Source organism: Oncorhynchus masou, chromosome 29 (genome assembly GCF_036934945.1).
Source record: "Oncorhynchus masou masou isolate Uvic2021 chromosome 29, UVic_Omas_1.1, whole genome shotgun sequence".
In the NCBI taxonomy this organism is placed as follows: domain Eukaryota; kingdom Metazoa; phylum Chordata; class Actinopteri; order Salmoniformes; family Salmonidae; genus Oncorhynchus; species Oncorhynchus masou.
The window spans coordinates 94319893-94344582 of NC_088240.1; the positions used below are offsets into that span (position 1 = coordinate 94319893).

The following is a 24690-nucleotide window of genomic DNA, read 5'->3' on the forward strand; positions in this document are numbered from 1 at the left end:
CCTGAATCTATAGTGACCTGAGGGGGTTCTACCTGACTATAGTGACCTGGGGGGGTTCTACCTGACTATAGTGACCTGGGAGGGGGGGGGGGGGGGTTCTACCTGAATCTATAGTGACCTGGGGGGGGTTCTACCTGACTATAGTGACCTGGGGGGGGGGTCTACCTGAATCTATAGTGACCTGGGAGGGTTCTACCTGAATCTATAGTAACCTGGGAGTGTTCTACCTGAATCTATAGTGACCTGGGAGCGTTCTACCTGAATCTATAGTGACCTGGGGGCGTTCTACCTGAATCTATAGTTACCTGGGGGGGTTCTACCTGAATCTATAGTAACCTCACCGAGGGTGGTTGTACCTGAATCAGTAGTGTCCTCACCGAGGGTGGTTGTACCTGAATCTATAGTGACCTCGCCGAGGGTGGTTCTACCTGAATCTATGGTGACCTCACCGAGGGTGGTTCTACTTGAATCTATAGTGACCTCACCGAGGGTGGTTCTACTTGAATCTATAGTGACCTCGCCGAGGGTGGTTCTACCTGAATCTATAGTGACCTCGCCGAGGGTGGTTGTACCTGAATCTATAGTGACCTCACCGAGGGTGGTTCTACCTGAATCTATAGTGACCTCACTGAGGGTGGTTATACCTGAATTTAATTTCCCTATTAGAGACCTAACCACCCGTGTGCCATTTACCGTCCCAGTCATAAATGTCCACATAACCAAAATGTCTGCTTTATAATGTCTAACACTGAATCAGCCTGAAATATATTAAATGGAAAATAAAGCCACATGACTCCTTTCCTCTGTGGATCTGAATGTAGTACGATCCTCCCTCTCTCTCTCTCTCTCCCTCCCCTCTCTCTCTCTCTTCCTCCCCTCTCTCTCTCCCTCCCCCCCTCTCTCTCTCCCTCCCCTCTCTCTCTCTCCCTCCCCTCTCTCTCCCTCCCCTCTCTCTCCCTCTCTCTCTTCCTCCCCTCTCTCTCTCTCTCTCTCTCCCTCTCTTCCTCTCTCTCTCTCTCTCTCTCTCTCTCTCTCTCCCTCCTCTCTCTCTCTCTCTCTCCCTCCTCCCCCCCTCTCTCCCTCTCTCTCTGTCTCTCTTCCACCCCTCCCCCCTCTCTCTCTCTCCTCTACCCCCTCTCTTCATTCTTCACCCTTCTCCTTCCACCCCCCCTCTGGATCCCGAGTGTGCATCAGCGTTCTAAGGCATCTCAGTGCAAGAGGCATCACTGCAGTCCCTGGTTCGAATCCAGGCTGCATCACATCCGGCCGTGATTGGGAGTTCCGTAGGGCGGAGCACAATTGGCCCAGCGTCGTCCGGGTTAGGGGTTTGGCCTCAGCATCCTGCCTGCATCAAGCTGTCGGTCTCAGCATCCTGCCTGCATTACGCTGTAGGCCTCAGCATCCTGCCTGCATTACGCTGTCGGTCTCAGCATCCTGCCTGCATCACGCTGTAGGCCTCAGCAACCTGCCTGCATCACGCTCTAGGCCTCAGCAACCTGCCTGCATCACGCTGTCGGTCTCAGCATCCTGCCTGCATCACGCTGTAGGCCTCAGCATCCTGCCTGCATCACGCTGTAGGCCTCAGCATCCTGCCTGCATCACACTGTAGGCCTCAGCAACCTGCCTGCATCACACTGTAGGCCTCAGCAACCTGCCTGCATCACGCTGTCGGTCTCAGCATCCTGCCTGCATCACGCTGTCGGTCTCAGCATCCTGCCTGCATCACGCTGTCGGTCTCAGCATCCTGCCTGCATCACGCTGTAGGCCTCAGCAACCTGCCTGCATCACGCTGTAGGCCTCAGCAACCTGCCTGCATCACGCTGTCGGTCTCAGCATCCTGCCTGCATCACTCTGTAGGCCTCAGCATCCTGCCTGTATCACGCTGTAGGCCTCAGCATCCGCCTGCATCACGCTGTCGGTCTCAGCATCCTGCCTGCATTACGCTGTAGGCCTCATCACGCTGTAGGCCTCATCACGCTGTAGGCTGTTGTTGCTTTTCTGTTTCTTTCTCAGTCATAAGAATAACTGTCTTACTCATTAGAAGCCTCAAATCTGGACCTTGAAGACAGTTTCAATGTTAGTTTTCACTATTTCCTCAGGGACTGATTTAGACCTTGGACACCAGGTGGGTGATTCCCCTCTAGTCAGGGACTGATTTAGACCTGGGACACCAGGTGGGTGATTCCCCTCTAGTCAGGGACTGATTTAGACCTGGGACACCAGGTGGGTGATTCCCCTCTAGCCAGGGACTGATTTAATATATATATGATTTAGACCTGGGACACCAGGTGGGTGATTCCCCTCTAGTCAGGGCCTGATTTAGACCTGGGACACCAGGTGGGTGATTCCCCTCTAGTCAGGGCCTGATTTAGACCTGGGACACCAGGTGGGTGATTCCCCTCTAGTCAGGGCCTGATTTAGACCTGGGACACCAGGTGGGTGATTCCCCTCTAGTCAGGGCCTGATTTAGACCTGGGACACCAGGTGGGTGATTCCCCTCTAGTCAGGGCCTGATTTAGACCTGGGACACCAGGTGGGTGATTCCCCTCTAGTCAGGGCCTGATTTAGACCTGGGACACCAGGTGGGTGATTCCCCTCTAGCCAGGGACTGATTTAGACCTGGGACACCAGGTGGGTGATTCCCCTCTAGTCAGGGACTGATTTAGACCTGGGACACCAGGTGGGTGATTCCCCTCTAGCCAGGGACTGATTTAGACCTGGGACACCAGGTGGGTGATTCCCCTCTAGTCAGGGCCTGATTTAGACCTGGGACACCAGGTGGGTGATTCCCCTCTAGCCAGGGCCTGATTTAGACCTGGGACACCAGGTGGGTGATTCCCCTCTAGTCAGGGCCTGATTTAGACCTGGGACACCAGGTGGGTGATTCCCCTCTAGTCAGGGCCTGATTTAGACCTGGGACACCAGGTGGGTGCAGTTAATTATCAGGTAGAACTGGAAGTCAGTCGTTGTCTGTACCTCCAGGGTCGGATTGGAATAAACCCCTGCGTTAGAAGCTTGTGTCTCGACTGTCTCCCGGTTTTTAGAAGTGTTTCAAATGAAACGACGACCGTAAAATGTCCCTCTTGTTTCGACTTATTCAACGCTCGACTGTAATGAGAACCGTTTCCTCTGTGAAGCTGACCTCGGTGCTTTACTCGAATGTAGGCTCGGTTCCGCCGCGGTTCACTTGGTATGTAGCCGTTATGTAAGTCAACACACCATTGAGACGGTCTGTGTCACAGTTGATAAGGGGTGGGGGGTGGGGGGGACATTTCATGTCCTGTTATAGTCGTAGGCCTATTGTCATGGTAACGTGGCTGAAACCACTGACTCCTCCCCGTTTCAGTAACGCAGCACATGTTTTCATTCAGTGTGGCTGTGCACGTATTCTCACACGTTTTAGATTCTCTATAAATATTTCCCAGGATGCATTACTCTGGTCCATGGATATGACACTGGATTCCGTTCATAATGTAGGTTGTTCTGCGCTCCATTCAGGGTATCGGGTGGATTTGTTTTGTTTTGTTGTTAATGTAGACCAATGAAACTAATTTAAAATGAGTTTGAGACAGTGTAGGCTAGGTGAACTCTCCTGTCCTCTGGCAGTCTGTCGACCAGCCCTCTGATTGGTTGTTGGGGGCATTGCTAGCATGGGTTTAGAACTCTTGTTTGTGTCGTCGTACCTAACACGACGAGGAAGAGACGTGAGATCTGGGACCAGGCTATGCCGTTGCTACCAGTCTAGAGCCAGCCCACAGGGCAGTGTTGTATTATAGAGTGTAAAGAATGTCACACTGCTTGCTTAGCGTGACAACTCCTTCCTGATTCGGCCACTCCCCCCCCCCCCCGAGGCTCAGACCCCCAGGACGTCTGCCTCACAAACATGTGACCCCCCCTCCCTCCCTCCCTGAAGTCCTATTAACGCAGTCGCTGACTGAAAAAACGGTCTATTCAGGCTGGGTGGTGAGTTAGACATATTCTCATCTGATACATGAGCCCAGAGGGATGCGTTGATCACCAGATGGTGTTTTAAAGCACTGTTTCCCCTTTAACTGTTTCCCCTTTAACGTTTCGTTTTTTTGTCAGGTCGTTTTTACCAAATCTGGTCGTAGTCGTGGTCGTTGATCCACTGGGATGTTTCTCCTGGCTGTGTTGACGTCTGTGAGTTACGTCTCTGTGTGGTTTGACTGGGCGGCGGGGTAGCCTAGTGGTTAGAGAGTTGGACTAGTAACCGGAAGGTTGCAAGTTCAAACCCCGAGCTGACAAGGTACAAATCTGTCGTTCTGCCCCTGAACAGGCAGTTAATTAACCCACTGTTCCTAGGCCGTCATTGTAAATAAGAATTTGTTCTTAACTGACTTGCCTAGTTAAATAAAGGTAAAAAATAAAATAAATAAATAAAAGTTACTCTGTGTGGTTTGACTGACAGTCCCAACTACCAGTCAGTCACTCTGTGTGGTTTGACTGACAGTCCCAACGACCAGTCAGTCACTCTGTGTGGTTTGACTGATAGTCCCAACGACCAGTCAGTCACTCTGTGTGGTTTGACTGACAGTCCCAACTACCAGTCAGTCACTCTGTGTGGTTTGACTGACAGGCCCAACTACCAGTCAGTCACTCTGTGTGGTTTGACTGACAGGCCCAACTACCAGTCAGTCACTCTGTGTGGTTTGACTTACAGTCCCAACTACCAGTCAGTCACTCTGTGTGGTTTGACTTACAGTCCCAACTATGTGTGGTTTGACTGACAGGCCCAACTACCAGTCAGTCACTCTGTGTGGTTTGACTGACAGTCCCAACTACCAGTCAGTCACTCTGTGTGGTTTGACTTACAGTCCCAACTACCAGTCAGTCACTCTGTGTGGTTTGACTTACAGTCCCAACTATGTGTGGTTTGACTGACAGGCCCAACTACCAGTCAGTCACTCTGTGTGGTTTGACTGACAGTCCCAACGACCAGTCAGTCACTCTGTGTGGTTTGACTGATAGTCCCAGCGACCAGTCAGTCACTCTGTGGTTTGACTGATAGTCCCAACTACCAGTCAGTCACTCTGTGTGGTTTGACTGATAGTCCCAACGACCAGTCACTCACTCTGTGTGGTTTGACTGATAGTCCCAACTACCAGTCAGTCACTCTGTGGTTTGACTGATAGTCCCAACTACCAGTCAGTCACTCTGTGTGGTTTGACTGATAGTCCCAACGACCAGTCACTCACTCTGTGTGGTTTGACTGATAGTCCCAACAACCAGTCAGTCACTCTGTGTGGTTTGACTGATAGTCCCAACTACCAGTCAGTCACTATGTGTGGTTTGACTGACAGTCCCAACTACCAGTCAGTCACTATGTGTGGTTTGACTGACAGTCCCAACTACCAGTCAGTCCTACACTAAAAGCATCCCAGCATTTAGTTGTGTTCAACATCTCCCACGGGAGGATTCCCAGATGTCTGGACAGTCTTATAAAGTCACTCTGCTGAATGAAACAACTCCGCCCTCTAAACACTCAGTTGATGTTTCCGCTCGTTTTAACAACCTTTATGTATCGTCAGTGTGGTGGTGGTCAATGTGTCAAGATGTTTCACAGCCTGTGTTGAACTCAGTGTGATTGTCCAAAATGGCACGCTGTGAACCACTATCCATTTAAAAGGAGAAGGAGACAACCACTATCCCTTTAAAAGGAGATGGAGCCAACCAGTATCCCTTTAAAAGGAGAAGGAGCCAACCACTATCCCTTTAAAAGGAGAAGGAGCCAACCAGTATCCCTTTAAAAGGAGAAGGAGCCAACCACTATCCCTTTAAAAGGAGAAGGAGCCAACCAGTATCCCTTTAAAAGGAGAAGGAGCCAACCACTATCCCTTTAAAAGGAGAAGGAGCCAACCAGTATCCCTTTAAAAGGAGAAGGAGCCAACCACTATCCCTTTAAAAGGAGATGGAGCCAACTGCAAACCCTTTAAAAGGGAAAGAAGCCGCCCACTATCACTTTAAAAGGAGCCAACCACTATCCCTTTAAAAGGAGCCAACCACTATCCCTTTAAAGGGAGCCAACCACTATCCCTTTAAAGGGAGCCAACCGCTATCCCAGTATCCCTTTAAAAGGAGAAGGAGCCAACCACTATCCCTTTAAAAGGAGAAGGAGCCAACCACTATCCCTTTAAAAGGAGAAGGAGCCAACCACTATCCCTTTAAAAGGAGAAGGAGCCAACCAGTATCCATTTAAAGGAGAAGGAGCCAACCACTATCCCTTTAAAAGGAGAAGGAGCCAACCACTATCCCTTTAAAAGGAGAAGGAGCCAACCACTATCCCTTTAAAAGGAGAAGGAGCCAACCAGTATCCCTTTAAAAGGAGAAGGAGCCAACCACTATCCCTTTAAAAGGAGAAGGAGCCAACCAGTATCCCTTTAAAAGGAGAAGGAGCCAACCACTATCCCTTTAAAAGGAGAAGGAGCCAACCAGTATCCCTTTAAAAGGAGAATATATACAGGACACCCCTTCATACACTATATATACAGCAGTATGAGGACACCCCTACAAATTAGTGGATTCGGCTATTTCAGCCACACCCGTTGCTGACAGGTGTATAAAATGGAGCACACATCCATGCCATCTCCATAGACAAACATTACCAGTAGAATGGGCCTTACTGAAGAGCTTAGTGACTTTCAACGTGGCACCGTCATAAGGATGCCACCTTTCCAACAAGTCAATTAGTCAAATTTCTGCCCTGCCAGAGCTGCCCCCCCCCCCACCCCCGGTCAACTGTTTTTATTTATTTTATTGGTTTCACCTTTATTTAACCAGGTAGACTAGTTGAGAACATGTTCTCAGTTACAACTGCTACCTGGCCAAGATAAAGCAAAGCAGTGCAACACAAACAACAACAACAACAAAGATACACATGGAATAAACAAAACATACAGTCAATAACACAATAGACATAAAATCTATATACAGTGTGTGGAAATGAGGTGAGATTAGGGAGGTGAGGCTATAAATAGGCCATGGTGGCGAAATAATTACAATTTAGCAATTAAACACTGGAATGGTAGATGTGCAGAAGATGAATGTGCAAGTAGAGATACTGGGGTGCAAAGGAGCAATAAATAAATAACAGTATGGGGATGAGGTTGTTGGACGGGCTATTTACAGATGGGCTATGTACAGGTGCAGTGATCTTATGCCTACTGTAAGTGCTGTTATTGTGAAGTGGAAACATCTAAGAGAAACAACGGCTCAGCCGCAAAGTGGTAGGCCACACGAGCTCACAGAACTGTTGTAGTGTCTATAACCCTTTCCTCTCTCTGTTGTAGTGTCTATAACCCTTTCCTCTCTCTGTTGTAGTGTCTATAACCCTTTCCTCTCTCTGTTGTAGTGTCTATAACCCTTTCCTCTCTCTGTTGTAGTGTCTATAACCCTTTCCTCTCTCTGTTGTAGTGTCTATAACCCTCTCCTCTCTCTGTTGTAGTGTCTATAACCCTCTCCTCTCTGTTGTAGTGTCTCTAACCCTCTCCTCTCTGTTGTAGTGTCTATAACCCTTTCCTCTGTTGTAGTGTCTATAACCCTTTCCTCTGTTGTAGTGTCTATAACCCTTTCCTCTGTTGTAGTGTCTATAACCCTTTCCTCTGTTGTAGTGTCTCTAACCCGTTCCTCTCTCTGTTGTAGCTGTCTATCTACAGCTCTCTTCTATCTATCCAAGCTGTTCCTGTCTGTCTACATCTCTCTCTTATCTATCCAAGGTGTCTGTCTACATCTCTCTTCTACATTTACATTTACATTTAAGTCATTTGGCAGACGCTCTTATCCAGAGCGACTATCTATCCAAGCTGATCCTGTCTGTCTGCAGCTCTCTTCTATCTAACCAAGCTGTCTGTCTGCAGGTCTCTTCTATCTAACCAAGCTGTCTGTCTACATCTCTCTTCTCCATCTTTGTCTCTATTCAGATAGCGTTGATGACGGTGACTCTGTTCCCCATCCGGTTGTTCTTGGCAGCCTTCATGATGCTGCTGGCCTGGCCCTTCGCCTTCATCGCCTCTGTGGGACGCAACGAGATGGTGGTGGAACCCCAGTCCCTATGGAGGAAGTATGTATAGTAACCTAACCCATGACCCATATAACCTTTAACCCTATCCATCTGACTCTAACCCCAACTCTATGTGGGATGCCAACGAGATGGTGGTGGAACCCCAGTCCCTATGGAGGAAGTATGTATAGTAACCTAACCCATGACCCCTATAACCTTTAACCCTATCCATCTGACACTAACCCCAACTCTATGTGGGATGTCAACGAGATGGTGGTGGAACCCCAGTCTCTATGGAGGAGATAAATAGCCCTTATATAACATGACCTTTAAGAAAAGATGAAACAACATCTCATGGAAGGACAGGGGGCTGTGAGGGGACAAACACACTCTAACACTCACTCCGAGATACATGAACCCTCTGGTTCACTCTGAGATACATGAACCCTCTGGTTCACTCTGAGATACGTGAACCCTCTGTGGGTCACTCTGAGATACATGAACCCTCTGTGGGTCACTCTGAGATACGTGAACCCTCTGTGGGTCACTCTGAGATGCATGAACCCTCTGTGGGTCACTCTGAGATACATGAACCCTCTGTGGGTCACTCTGAGATACTTTTATTTTATTTTTTTATTTTACCTTTATTTAACTAGGCAAGTCAGTTAAGAACAAATTCTTATTTTCAATGACGGCCTAGGAACAGTGGGTTAACTGCCTGTTCAGGGGCAGAACGACAGATTTGTACCTTGTCAGCTCGGGGATATGAACTTGCAACCTTTCAGTTACAAGTCCAACGCTCTAACCACTAGGCTACCCTGCCGCCCCTACATGAACCCTCTGTGGGTCACTCTGAGATACATGAACCCTCTGTGGGTCACTCTGAGATACATGAACCCTCTGTGGGTCACTCTGAGATACATGAACCCTCTGTGGGTCACTCTGAGATACATGAACCCTCTGTGGGTCACTCTGAGATACATGAACCCTCTGTGGGTCACTCTGAGATACATGAACCCTCTGTGGGTCACCCTGAGATACATGAACCCTCTGTGGGTCACCCTGAGATACATGAACCCTCTGTGGGTCACTCTGAGATACATGAACCCTCTGTGGGTCACTCTGAGATACATGAACCCTCTGTGGGTCACTCTGAGATACATGAACCCTCTGTGGGTCACTGAGATACATGAACCCTCTGTGGGTCACTCTGAGATACATGAACCCTCTGTGGGTCACTCTGAGATACATGAACCCTCTGTGGGTCACTCTGAGATACATGAACCCTCTGTGGGTCACTCTGAGATACATGAACCCTCTGTGGGTCACTCTGAGATACATGAACCCTCTGTGGGTCACTCTGAGATACATGACCCCTCTGTGGGTCACCCTGAGATACATGACCCCTCTGTGGGTCACTCTGAGATACATGAACCCTCTGTGGGTCACTCTGAGATACATGAACCCTCTGTGGGTCACTCTGAGATACATGAACCCTCTGTGGGTCACTCTGAGATACATGAACCCTCTGTGGGTCACTCTGAGATACATGAACCCTCTGTGGGTCACCCTGAGATACATGACCCCTCTGTGGGTCACTCTGAGATACATGAACCCTCTGTGGGTCACTCTGAGATACATGAACCCTCTGTGGGTCATTCTGATATACATTAACCCTAACATTGCCATTCAAAAAAAAAGTTTATTTCTGTTGTAGAAAAGGGTTATAGACACTACAACAGAGAGAGGGTTATAGACACTACAACAGAGAGAGGAGAGGGTTATAGACACTACAACAGAGAGAGGGTTATAGACACTACAACAGAGAGAGGAAAGGGTTATAGACACTACAACAGAGAGAGGGTTATAGACACTACAACAGAGAGAGGAGAGGGTTATAGACACTACAACAGAGAGAGGAGAGGGTTATAGACACTACAACAGAGAGAGGAGAGGGTTATAGACACTACAACAGAGAGAGGAGAGGGTTATAGACACTACAACAGAGAGAGGAGAGGGTTATAGACACTACAACAGAGAGAGGAAAGGGTTATAGACACTACAACAGAGAGAGGAAAGGGTTATAGACACTACAACAGAGAGAGGGTTATAGACACTACAACAGAGAGAGGAAAGGGTTATAGACACTACAACAGAGAGAGGAAAGGGTTAGAGACATTACAACAGAGAGAGGAGAGGGTTATAGACACTACAACAGAGAGAGGAGAGGGTTATAGACACTACAACAGAGAGGGGAAAGGGTTACAGACACTACAACAGAGAGAGGAAAGGGTTATAGACACTACAACAGAGGGTTATAGACACTACAACAGAGAGAGGAAAGGGTTTTAGACACTACAACAGAGAGAGGAAAGGGTTATAGACACTACAACAGAGGGTTATAGACACTACAACAGAGAGAGGAAAGGGTTATAGACACTACAACAGAGAGAGGAAAGGGTTATAGACACTACAACAGAGAGAGGAAAGGGTTAGAGACACTACAACAGAGAGAGGAAAGGGTTATAGACACTACAACAGAGGGTTATAGACACTACAACAGAGAGAGGAAAGGGTTATAGACACTACAACAGAGAGAGGAAAGGGTTATAGACATTACAACAGAGAGAGGAGAGGGTTATAGACACTACAACAGAGAGAGGAGAGGGTTATAGACACTACAACAGAGAGGGGAAAGGGTTACAGACACTACAACAGAGAGAGGAGAGGGTTAGAGACACTACAACAGAGAGAGGAAAGGGTTAGAGACACTACAACAGAGAGAGGAAAGGGTTAGAGACACTACAACAGAGAGAGGAAAGGGTTAGAGACACTACAACAGAGAGAGGAAAGGGTTATAGACACTACAACAGAGAGAGGAAAGGGTTATAGACACTACAACAGAGAGAGGAAAGGGTTATAGACACTACAACAGAGAGAGGAGAGGGTTATAGACACTACAACAGAGAGAGGAAAGGGTTATAGACACTACAACAGAGAGAGGAAAGGGTTATAGACACTACAACAGAGAGAGGAAAGGGTTAGAGACACTACAACAGAGAGAGGGTTATAGACACTACAACAGAGAGAGGAAAGGGTTATAGACACTACAACAGAGAGAGGAAAGGGTTAGAGACATTACAACAGAGAGAGGAGAGGGTTATAGACACTACAACAGAGGGTTATTGACACTACAACAGAGAGAGGAGAGGGTTATAGACACTACAACAGAGGAAAGGAGAGGGTTATAGACACTACAACAGAGAGAGGAAAGGGTTATAGACACTACAACAGAGAGAGTAGAGGGTTATAGACACTACAACAGAGAGAGGAAAGGGTTAGAGACACTACAACAGAGAGAGGAAAGGGTTATAGACACTACAACAGAGAGAGGAAAGGGTTATAGACATTACAACAGAGAGAGGAGAGGGTTATAGACACTACAACAGAGAGAGGAGAGGGTTATAGACACTACAACAGAGAGAGGAGAGGGTTATAGACACTACAACAGAGAGAGGAGAGGGTTATAGACACTACAACAGAGAGAGGAGAGGGTTAGAGACACTACAACAGAGAGAGGAGAGGGTTAGAGACACTACAAAAGAGAGAGGAGAGGGTTAGAGACACTACAACAGAGAGAGGAGAGGGTTAGAGACACTACAACAGAGAGAGGAGAGGGTTATAGACACTACAACAGAGAGAGGAAAGGGTTATAGACACTACAACAGAGAGAGGGTTATAGACACTACAACAGAGAGAGGAAAGGGTCATAGACACTACAACAGAGAGAGGAGAGGGTTATAGACACTACAACAGAGAGAGGGTTATAGACACTACAACAGAGAGAGGAAAGGGTCATAGACACTACAACAGAGAGAGGAGAGGGTTATAGACACTACAACAGAGAGAGGAGAGGGTTATAGACACTACAACAGAGAGAGGAGAGGGTTAGAGACACTACAACAGAGAGAGGAGAGGGTCATAGACACTACAACAGAGAGAGGAAAGGGTTAGAGACACTACAACAGAGAGAGGAGAGGGTTATAGACACTACAACAGAGAGAGGAAAGGGTTATAGACACTACAACAGAGAGAGGAAAGGGTTAGAGACACTACAACAGAGAGAGGAAAGGGTTAGAGACACTACAACAGAGAGAGGAAAGGGTTATAGACACTACAACAGAGGGTTATAGACACTACAACAGAGAGAGGAGAGGGTTATAGACACTACAACAGAGAGAGGAAAGGGTTATAGACATTACAACAGAGAGAGGAGAGGGTTATAGACACTACAACAGAGAGAGGAAAGGGTTATAGACATTACAACAGAGAGAGGAGAGGGTTATAGACACTACAACAGAGAGAGGAGAGGGTTATAGACACTACAACAGAGAGGGGAAAGGGTTACAGACACTACAACAGAGAGAGGAGAGGGTTATAGACACTACAACAGAGAGAGGAAAGGGTTAGAGACACTACAACAGAGAGAGGAAAGGGTTAGAGACACTACAACAGAGAGAGGAGAGGGTTATAGACACTACAACAGAGAGAGGAAAGGGTTAGAGACACTACAACAGAGAGAGGAAAGGGTTATAGACACTACAACAGAGAGAGGAAAGGGTTAGAGACACTACAACAGAGAGAGGAAAGGGTTAGAGACACTACAACAGAGAGAGGAAAGGGTTATAGACACTACAACAGAGGGTTATAGACACTACAACAGAGAGAGGAGAGGGTTATAGACACTACAACAGAGAGAGGAAAGGGTTATAGACATTACAACAGAGAGAGGAGAGGGTTATAGACACTACAACAGAGAGAGGAAAGGGTTATAGACATTACAACAGAGAGAGGAGAGGGTTATAGACACTACAACAGAGAGAGAGGAGAGGGTTATAGACACTACAACAGAGAGGGGAAAGGGTTACAGACACTACAACAGAGAGAGGAGAGGGTTATAGACACTACAACAGAGAGAGGAGAGGGTTAGAGACACTACAACAGAGAGAGGAAAGGGTTAGAGACACTACAACAGAGAGAGGAAAGGGTTAGAGACACTACAACAGAGAGAGGAAAGGGTTAGAGACACTACAACAGAGAGAGGAAAGGGTTATAGACACTACAACAGAGAGAGGAAAGGGTTATAGACACTACAACAGAGAGAGGAAAGGGTTATAGACACTACAACAGAGAGAGGAAAGGGTTATAGACACTACAACAGAGAGAGGAAAGGGTTAGAGACACTACAACAGAGAGAGGAGAGGGTTAGAGACATTACAACAGAGAGAGGAGAGGGTTATAGACACTACAACAGAGAGAGGGTTATAGACACTACAACAGAGAGAGGAAAGGGTTATAGACACTACAACAGAGAGAGGAAAGGGTTAGAGACATTACAACAGAGAGAGGAGAGGGTTATAGACACTACAACAGAGGGTTATTGACACTACAACAGAGAGAGGAGAGGGTTATAGACACTACAACAGAGGAAAGGAGAGGGTTATAGACACTACAACAGAGAGAGGAAAGGGTTATAGACACTACAACAGAGAGAGTAGAGGGTTATAGACACTACAACAGAGAGAGGAAAGGGTTAGAGACACTACAACAGAGAGAGGAAAGGGTTAGAGACACTACAACAGAGAGAGGAGAGGGTTAGAGACACTACAACAGAGAGAGGAGAGGGTTATAGACACTACAACAGAGAGAGGAGAGGGTTATAGACACTACAACAGAGAGAGGAGAGGGTTAGAGACACTACAACAGAGAGAGGAGAGGGTTAGAGACACTACAACAGAGAGATGAGAGGGTTAGAGACACTACAACAGAGAGAGGAGAGGGTTATAGACACTACAACAGAGAGAGGAAAGGGTTAGAGACACTACAACAGAGAGAGGAAAGGGTTATAGACACTACAACAGAGAGAGGAAAGGGTTAGAGACACTACCACAGATAGAGGAGAGGGTTAGAGACACTACAACAGAGAGAGGAAAGGGTTATAGACACTACAACAGAGAGAGTAGAGGGTTATAGACACTACAACAGAGAGAGGAAAGGGTTAGAGACACTACAACAGAGAGAGGAAAGGGTTAGAGACACTACAACAGAGAGAGGAAAGGGTTATAGACACTACAACAGAGGGTTATAGACACTACAACAGAGAGAGGAGATGGTTATAGACACTACAACAGAGGAAAGGAGAGGGTTATAGACACTACAACAGAGAGAGGAAAGGGTTATAGACACTACAACAGAGAGAGTAGAGGGTTATAGACACTACAACAGAGAGAGGAAAGGGTTAGAGACACTACAACAGAGAGAGGAAAGGGTTATAGACACTACAACATAGAGAGGGTTATAGACACTACAACAGAGAGAGGAAAGGGTTAGAGACATTACAAGAGAGAGGAGAGGGTTATAGACACTACAACAGAGAGAGTAGAGGGTTAGAGACACTACAACAGAGAGAGGAAAGGGTTATAGACACTACAACAGAGAGAGGAGAGGGTTATAGACACTACAACAGAGAGAGGAAAGGGTTATAGACACTACAACAGAGAGAGGAAAGGGTTAGAGACACTACAACCGAGAGAGGAAAGGGTTAGAGACACTACAACAGAGGGTTATAGACACTACAACAGAGGAAAGGAGAGGGTTATAGACACTACAACAGAGAGAGGAAAGGGTTATAGACACTACAACAGAGGAAAGGAGAGGGTTATAGACACTACAACAGAGGAAAGGAGAGGGTTATAGACACTACAACAGAGAGAGTAGAGGGTTATAGACACTACAACAGAGAGAGGAAAGGGTTAGAGACACTACAACAGAGAGAGGAAAGGGTTATAGACACTACAACAGAGGGTTATAGACACTACAACAGAGAGAGGAGAGGGTTATAGACACTACAACAGAGAGAGGAGAGGGTTAGAGACACTACAACAGAGAGAGGAAAGGGTTATAGACACTACAACAGAGAGAGGAAAGGGTTATAGACACTACAACAGAGAGAGGAAAGGGTTAGAGACACTACAACAGAGAGAGGAAAGGGTTAGAGACACTACAACAGAGAGAGGAAAGGGTTATAGACACTACAACAGAGGGTTATAGACACTACAACAGAGAGAGGAGAGGGTTATAGACACTACAACAGAGAGAGGAAAGGGTTATAGACATTACAACAGAGAGAGGAGAGGGTTATAGACACTACAACAGAGAGAGGAAAGGGTTATAGACATTACAACAGAGAGAGGAGAGGGTTATAGACACTACAACAGAGAGAGGAGAGGGTTATAGACACTACAACAGAGAGGGGAAAGGGTTACAGACACTACAACAGAGAGAGGAGAGGGTTATAGACACTACAACAGAGAGAGGAGAGGGTTAGAGACACTACAACAGAGAGAGGAAAGGGTTAGAGACACTACAACAGAGAGAGGAAAGGGTTAGAGACACTACAACAGAGAGAGGAAAGGGTTAGAGACACTACAACAGAGAGAGGAAAGGGTTAGAGACACTACAACAGAGAGAGGAAAGGGTTATAGACACTACAACAGAGAGAGGAAAGGGTTATAGACACTACAACAGAGAGAGGAGAGGGTTATAGACACTACAACAGAGAGAGGAAAGGGTTATAGACACTACAACAGAGAGAGGAGAGGGTTATAGACACTACAACAGAGAGAGGAGAGGGTTAGAGACACTACAACAGAGAGAGGAAAGGGTTAGAGACACTACAACAGAGAGAGGAAAGGGTTATAGACACTACAACAGAGAGAGGAAAGGGTTATAGACATTACAACAGAGAGAGGAGAGGGTTATAGACACTACAACAGAGAGAGGAGATGGTTATAGACACTACAACAGAGAGAGGAGAGGGTTAGAGACACTACAACAGAGAGAGGAGAGGGTTAGAGACACTACAACAGAGAGAGGAGAGGGTTAGAGACACTACAACAGAGAGAGGAGAGGGTTAGAGACACTACAAAAGAGAGAGGAGAGGGTTAGAGACACTACAACAGAGAGAGGAGAGGGTTAGAGACACTACAACAGAGAGAGGAGAGGGTTATAGACACTACAACAGAGAGAGGAAAGGGTTAGAGACACTACAACAGAGAGAGGAAAGGGTTATAGACACTACAACAGAGAGAGGAAAGGGTTAGAGACACTACAACAGAGAGAGGAGAGGGTTAGAGACACTGCAACAGAGAGAGGAAAGGGTTATAGACACTGCAACAGAGAGAGGAAAGGGTTATAGACACTACAACAGAGAGAGGAAAGGGTTAGAGACACTACAACAGAGAGAGGAAAGGGTTAGAGACACTACAACAGAGAGAGGAAAGGGTTATAGACACTACAACAGAGGGTTATAGACACTACAACAGAGAGAGGAGAGGGTTATAGACACTACAACAGAGAGAGGAAAGGGTTATAGACATTACAACAGAGAGAGGAGAGGGTTATAGACACTACAACAGAGAGAGGAAAGGGTTATAGACATTACAACAGAGAGAGGAGAGGGTTATAGACACTACAACAGAGAGAGGAGAGGGTTATAGACACTACAACAGAGAGGGGAAAGGGTTACAGACACTACAACAGAGAGAGGAGAGGGTTATAGACACTACAACAGAGAGAGGAGAGGGTTAGAGACACTACAACAGAGAGAGGAAAGGGTTAGAGACACTACAACAGAGAGAGGAAAGGGTTAGAGACACTACAACAGAGAGAGGAAAGGGTTAGAGACACTACAACAGAGAGAGGAAAGGGTTATAGACACTACAACAGAGAGAGGAAAGGGTTATAGACACTACAACAGAGAGAGGAAAGGGTTATAGACACTACAACAGAGAGAGGAGAGGGTTATAGACACTACAACAGAGAGAGGAAAGGGTTATAGACACTACAACAGAGAGAGGAAAGGGTTATAGACACTACAACAGAGAGAGGAAAGGGTTATAGACACTACAACAGAGAGAGAAAAGGGTTATAGACACTACAACAGAGAGAGGGTTATAGACACTACAACAGAGAGAGGAAAGGGTTATAGACACTACAACAGAGAGAGGAAAGGGTTAGAGACATTACAACAGAGAGAGGAGAGGGTTATAGACACTACAACAGAGGGTTATTGACACTACAACAGAGAGAGGAGAGGGTTATAGACACTACAACAGAGGAAAGGAGAGGGTTATAGACACTACAACAGAGAGAGGAAAGGGTTATAGACACTACAACAGAGAGAGTAGAGGGTTATAGACACTACAACAGAGAGAGGAAAGGGTTAGAGACACTACAACAGAGAGAGGAAAGGGTTATAGACACTACAACAGAGAGAGGAAAGGGTTATAGACATTACAACAGAGAGAGGAGAGGGTTATAGACACTACAACAGAGAGAGGAGAGGGTTATAGACACTACAACAGAGAGAGGAGAGGGTTATAGACACTACAACAGAGAGAGGAGAGGGTTATAGACACTACAACAGAGAGAGGAGAGGGTTATAGACACTACAACAGAGAGAGGAGAGGGTTAGAGACACTACAACAGAGAGAGGAGAGGGTTAGAGACACTACAACAGAGAGATGAGAGGGTTAGAGACACTACAACAGAGAGAGGAGAGGGTTATAGACACTACAACAGAGAGAGGAAAGGGTTAGAGACACTACAACAGAGAGAGGAAAGGGTTATAGACACTACAACAGAGAGAGGAAAGGGTTAGAGACACTACCACAGATAGAGGAGAGGGTTAGAGACACTACAACAGAGAGAGGAAAGGGTTATAGACACTACAACAGAGAGAGTAGAGGGTTATAGACACTACAACAGAGAGAGGAAAGGGTTAGAGACACTACAACAGAGAGAGGAAAGGGTTAGAGACACTACAACAGAGAGAGGAAAGGGTTATAGACACTACAACAGAGGGTTATAGACACTACAACAGAGAGAGGAGAGGGTTATAGACACTACAACAGAGGAAAGGAGAGGGTTATAGACACTACAACAGAGAGAGTAGAGGGTTATAGACACTACAACAGAGAGAGGAAAGGGTTATAGACACTACAACAGAGAGAGTAGAGGGTTATAGACACTACAACAGAGAGAGGAAAGGGTTAGAGACACTACAACAGAGAGAGGGTTATAGACACTACAACAGAGAGAGGAAAGGGTTAGAGACATTACAACAGAGAGAGGAGAGGGTTATAGACACTACAACAGAGAGAGTAGAGGGTTATAGACACTACAACAGAGAGAGGAAAGGGTTAGAGACACTACAACAGAGAGAGGAAAGGGTTATAGACACTACAACAGAGAGAGGAGAGGGTTATAGACACTACAACAGAGAGAGGAAAGGGTTATAGACACTACAACAGAGAGAGGAAAGGGTTAGAGACACTACAACAGAGAGAGGGTTATAGACACTACAACAGAGAGAGGAAAGGGTTATAGACACTACAACAGAGAGAGGAAAAGGTTATAGACACTACAACAGAGAGAGGAAAGGGTTATAGACACTACAACAGAGAGAGGAGAGGGTTATAGACACTACAACAGAGAGGAGAGGGTTATAGACACTACAACAGAGAGAGGAAAGGGTTATAGACACTACAACAGAGGAAAGGAGAGGGTTATAGACACTACAACAGAGAGAGGAAAGGGTTAGAGACACTACAATAGAGGGTTATAGACACTACAACAGAGAGAGGAGAGGGTTATAGACACTACAACAGAGAGAGGAAAGGGTTATAGACACTACAACAGAGAGAGGAAAGGGTTATAGACACTACAACAGAGAGAGGAAAGGGTTATAGACACTACAACAGAGAGAGGAAAGGGTTATAGACACTACAACAGAGAGAGGAAAGGGTTATAGACACTACAACAGAGAGAGGAAAGGGTTATAGACACTACAACAGAGAGAGGAAAGGGTTATAGACACTACAACAGAGAGAGGAAAGGGTTATAGACACTACAACAGTGAGAGGAAAGGGTTATAGACACTACAACAGAGAGAGGAAAGGGTTAGAGACACTACAACAGAGAGAGGAAAGGGTTAGAGACACTACAACAGAGAGAGGAAAGGGTTAGAGACACTACAACAGAGAGAGGAGAGGGTTATAGACACTACAACAGAGAGAGGGTTATAGACACTACAACAGAGAGAGGAAAGGGTTATAGACACTACAACAGAGAGAGGGTTATAGACACTACACCAGATGAAAGGAGAGGGTTATAGACACTACAACAGAGAGAGGAGAGGGTTATAGACACTACAACAGAGAGAGGGTTATAGACACTACAACAGAGAGAGGAAAGGGTTATAGACACTACAACAGAGAGAGGAAAGGGTTATAGACACTACAACAGAGAGAGGAAAGGGTTAGAGACACTACAACAGAGAGAGGAGAGGGTTATAGACACTACAACAGAGAGAGGAAAGGGTTATAGACACTACAACAGAGAGAGGAGAGGGTTAGAGACACTACAACAGAGAGAGGAAAGGGTTATAGACACTACAACAGAGAGAGGGTTATAGACACTACAACAGATGAAAGGAGAGGGTTATAGACACTACAACAGAGAGAGGAGAGGGTTATAGACACTACAACAGAGAGAGGGTTATAGACACTACAACAGAGAGAGGAAAGGGTTATAGACACTACAACAGAGAGAGGGTTATAGACACTACACCAGATGAAAGGAGAGGGTTATAGACACTACAACAGAGAGAGGAGAGGGTTATAGACACTACAACAGAGAGAGGAAAGGGTTATAGACACTACAACAGAGAGCGGGTTATAGACACTACAACAGAGAGAGGAAAGGGTTATAGACACTACAACAGAGAGAGTAGAGGGTTATAGACACTACAACAGAGAGAGGAAAGGGTTAGAGACACTACAACAGAGAGAGGAAAGGGTTATAGACACTACAACAGAGAGAGGAAAGGGTTATAGACATTACAACAGAGAGAGGAGAGGGTTATAGACACTACAACAGAGAGAGGAGAGGGTTATAGACACTACAACAGAGAGAGGAGAGGGTTATAGACACTACAACAGAGAGAGGAGAGGGTTATAGACACTACAACAGAGAGAGGAGAGGGTTATAGACACTACAACAGAGAGAGGAGAGGGTTAGAGACACTACAACAGAGAGAGGAGAGGGTTAGAGACACTACAACAGAGAGAGGAGAGGGTTATAGACACTACAACAGAGAGAGGAAAGGGTTAGAGACACTACAACAGAGAGAGGAAAGGGTTATAGACACTACAACAGAGAGAGGAAAGGGTTAGAGACACTACCACAGATAGAGGAGAGGGTTAGAGACACTACAACAGAGAGAGGAAAGGGTTATAGACACTACAACAGAGAGAGTAGAGGGTTATAGACACTACAACAGAGAGAGGAAAGGGTTAGAGACACTACAACAGAGAGAGGAAAGGGTTAGAGACACTACAACAGAGAGAGGAAAGGGTTATAGACACTACAACAGAGGGTTATAGACACTACAACAGAGAGAGGAGAGGGTTATAGACACTACAACAGAGAGAGGGTTATAGACACTACAACAGAGAGAGGAAAGGGTTATAGACACTACAACAGAGAGAGGAAAGGGTTATAGACACTACAACATAGAGAGGGTTATAGACACTACAACAGAGAGAGGAAAGGGTTATAGACACTACAACATAGAGAGGGTTATAGACACTACAACAGAGAGAGGAAAGGGTTAGAGACATTACAACAGAGAGAGGAGAGGGTTATAGACACTACAACAGAGAGAGTAGAGGGTTATAGACACTACAACAGAGAGAGGAAAGGGTTAGAGACACTACAACAGAGAGAGGAAAGGGTTATAGACACTACAACAGAGAGAGGAGAGGGTTATAGACACTACAACAGAGAGAGGAAAGGGTTATAGACACTACAACAGAGAGAGGAAAGGGTTAGAGACACTACAACAGAGAGAGGGTTATAGACACTACAACAGAGAGAGGAAAGGGTTATAGACACTACAACAGAGAGAGGAAAAGGTTATAGACACTACAACAGAGAGAGGAAAGGGTTATAGACACTACAACAGAGAGAGGAGAGGGTTATAGACACTACAACAGAGAGAGGAAAGGGTTATAGACACTACAACAGAGGAAAGGAGAGGGTTATAGACACTACAACAGAGAGAGGAAAGGGTTAGAGACACTACAATAGAGGGTTATAGACACTACAACAGAGAGAGGAGAGGGTTATAGACACTACAACAGAGAGAGGAGAGGGTTATAGACACTACAACAGAGAGAGGAAAGGGTTATAGACACTACAACAGAGAGAGGAAAGGGTTATAGACACTACAACAGAGAGAGGAAAGGGTTAGAGACACTACAACAGAGAGAGGAAAGGGTTATGGACACTACAACAGAGAGAGGAAAGGGTTATAGACACTACAACAGAGAGAGGAAAGGGTTATAGACACTACAACAGAGAGAGGAAAGGGTTATAGACACTACAACAGAGAGAGGAAAGGGTTATAGACACTACAACAGTGAGAGGAAAGGGTTATAGACACTACAACAGAGAGAGGAAAGGGTTATAGACACTACAACAGAGAGAGGAAAGGGTTATAGACACTACAACAGAGAGAGGAAAGGGTTATAGACACTACAACAGAGAGAGGAAAGGGTTATAGACACTACAACAGAGAGAGGAAAGGGTTATAGACACTACAACAGAGAGAGGAAAGGGTTAGAGACACTACAACAGAGAGAGGAAAGGGTTAGAGACACTACAACAGAGAGAGGAAAGGGTTAGAGACACTACAACAGAGAGAGGAAAGGGTTAGAGACACTACAACAGAGAGAGGAAAGGGTTAGAGACACTACAACAGAGAGAGGAGAGGGTTATAGACACTACAACAGAGAGAGGGTTATAGACACTACAACAGAGAGAGGAAAGGGTTATAGACACTACAACAGAGAGAGGGTTATAGACACTACACCAGATGAAAGGAGAGGGTTATAGACACTACAACAGAGAGAGGAGAGGGTTATAGACACTACAACAGAGAGAGGGTTATAGACACTACAACAGAGAGAGGAAAGGGTTATAGACACTACAACAGAGAGAGGAAAGGGTTAGAGACACTACAACAGAGAGAGGAGAGGGTTATAGACACTACAACAGAGAGAGGAAAGGGTTATAGACACTACAACAGAGAGAGGAGAGGGTTAGAGACACTACAACAGAGAGAGGAAAGGGTTATAGACACTACAACAGAGAGAGGAAAGGGTTATAGACACTACAACAGAGAGAGGAAAGGGTTATAGACACTACAACAGAGAGAGGAAAGGGTTATAGACACTACAACAGTGAGAGGAAAGGGTTATAGACACTACAACAGAGAGAGGAAAGGGTTATAGACACTACAACAGAGAGAGGAAAGGGTTATAGACACTACAACAGAGAGAGGAAAGGGTTATAGACACTACAACAGAGAGAGGAAAGGGTTATAGACACTACAACAGAGAGAGGAAAGGGTTATAGACACTACAACAGAGAGAGGAAAGGGTTAGAGACACTACAACAGAGAGAGGAAAGGGTTAGAGACACTACAACAGAGAGAGGAAAGGGTTAGAGACACTACAACAGAGAGAGGAAAGGGTTAGAGACACTACAACAGAGAGAGGAAAGGGTTAGAGACACTACAACAGAGAGAGGAGAGGGTTATAGACACTACAACAGAGAGAGGGTTATAGACACTACAACAGAGAGAGGAAAGGGTTATAGACACTACAACAGAGAGAGGGTTATAGACACTACACCAGATGAAAGGAGAGGGTTATAGACACTACAACAGAGAGAGGAGAGGGTTATAGACACTACAACAGAGAGAGGGTTATAGACACTACAACAGAGAGAGGAAAGGGTTATAGACACTACAACAGAGAGAGGAAAGGGTTAGAGACACTACAACAGAGAGAGGAGAGGGTTATAGACACTACAACAGAGAGAGGAAAGGGTTATAGACACTACAACAGAGAGAGGAGAGGGTTAGAGACACTACAACAGAGAGAGGAAAGGGTTATAGACACTACAACAGAGAGAGGGTTATAGACACTACAACAGATGAAAGGAGAGGGTTATAGACACTACAACAGAGAGAGGAGAGGGTTATAGACACTACAACAGAGAGAGGGTTATAGACACTACAACAGAGAGAGGAAAGGGTTATAGACACTACAACAGAGAGAGGGTTATAGACACTACACCAGATGAAAGGAGAGGGTTATAGACACTACAACAGAGAGAGGAGAGGGTTATAGACACTACAACAGAGAGAGGGTTATAGACACTACAACAGAGAGAGGAAAGGGTTATAGACACTACAACAGAGAGCGGGTTATAGACACTACAACAGAGAGAGGGTTATAGACACTACAACAGAGAGAGGAAAGGGTTATAGACACTACAACAGAGAGAGGGTTATAGACACTACACCAGATGAAAGGAGAGGGTTAGAGACACTACAACAGAGAGAGGAAAGGGTTATAGACACTACAACAGAGAGAGGAAAGGGTTAGAGACACTACAACAGAGAGAGGAAAGGGTTAGAGACACTACAACAGAGAGAGGAAAGGGTTATAGACACTACAACAGAGAGAGGAAAGGGTTATAGACACTACAACAGAGAGAGGAAAGGGTTATAGACACTACAACAGAGAGAGGAAAGGGTTATAGACACTACAAGGGATGCTGGTCCATGTTGACTCAAATGCTTCCCACAGTTGTCAAGTTGTCTGGAAGTCCTTAGGGTGGTGGACCATTTTTGAGCGTGAAAAACCCAGCAGCGTTGCTGTTCTTGACACAAACCGGTGCACCTGGCACCTACTACCATACCCCGTTCAACGGCACTTAAATATTTAGTCTTGCCCATTCACCCTCTGAATGGCACACACACACAATCCATGTCTCTAATTGTCTCAAGGCTTAAAAATCAATCCTACTTTAACCCGTCTCCTCTCCTTCATCTACACTGATTGAAGTGGATTTAACAAGTGACATCAGTAAGGGATCATATCTTTCATCTGGATTCACCTGGTCGCTCTGTGTCATGGAAAGTGCAGGTGTTCTTAATGTTTTGTACACTCAGTGTATTTTGGTCTGTTTGAATTCAGTAGTTTCTATTTCTGGTCGTGAATTAGGCTACATAGCTGTTGAATAGAGGGTCGTGTCGTGGGTTGCCTCAGCCAGAGAGTGTTAGTGTGTCAATGTTTGAGGACTGCCTGGGACAGTCCCCTGTGGATTGGAGAAGCTTCTGGTGATTCTCCTCTCCTCTCCTCCTCTCCTCTGTTCTCCTCTCCTCTGTTCTCCTCTCCTCTGTTCTCCTCTCCTCTCCTCTCCTCTCCTCCTCTCCTCCCCTCTGTTCTCCTCTCCTCCCCTCTGTTCTCCTCTCCTCCCCTCTGTTCTCCTCTCCTCCCCTCTGTTCTCCTCTGTTATCCTCTCCCCTCCTCTCCTCTCCTCTGTTCTCCTCTCCTCTCCTCCTCTGTTCTCCTCTCCTCCCCTCTCCTCTCCTCTCCTCTGTTCTCCTCTCCTCTGTTCTCCTCTCCTCCCCTCTGTTCTCCTCCCCTCCCCTCTGTTCTCCTCTGTTCTCCTCCCCTCTGTTCTCCTCTCCTCTC

At 46.0% G+C, this 24690-nt stretch overlaps 1 protein-coding gene across 3 annotated transcripts in view; it reads left to right on the forward strand.

Annotated features, from left to right (window-relative positions):
• LOC135520999 (lysophosphatidylcholine acyltransferase 1-like) overlaps positions 1–24690 on the forward strand; it is a 68143-nt gene that overhangs the window by 5826 nt on the left and 37627 nt on the right. For 2 of the 3 annotated variants that reach the window (XM_064946896.1, XM_064946898.1), the window contains exon 2: positions 7938–8077. In XM_064946896.1, coding sequence (XP_064802968.1) covers positions 7938–8077 — 140 coding nt within the window. Of the gene's footprint in view, positions 1–7937; positions 8078–8165; positions 8199–24690 lie in introns of those variants that run through there. The other variant, XM_064946899.1, reaches the window with a different exon arrangement.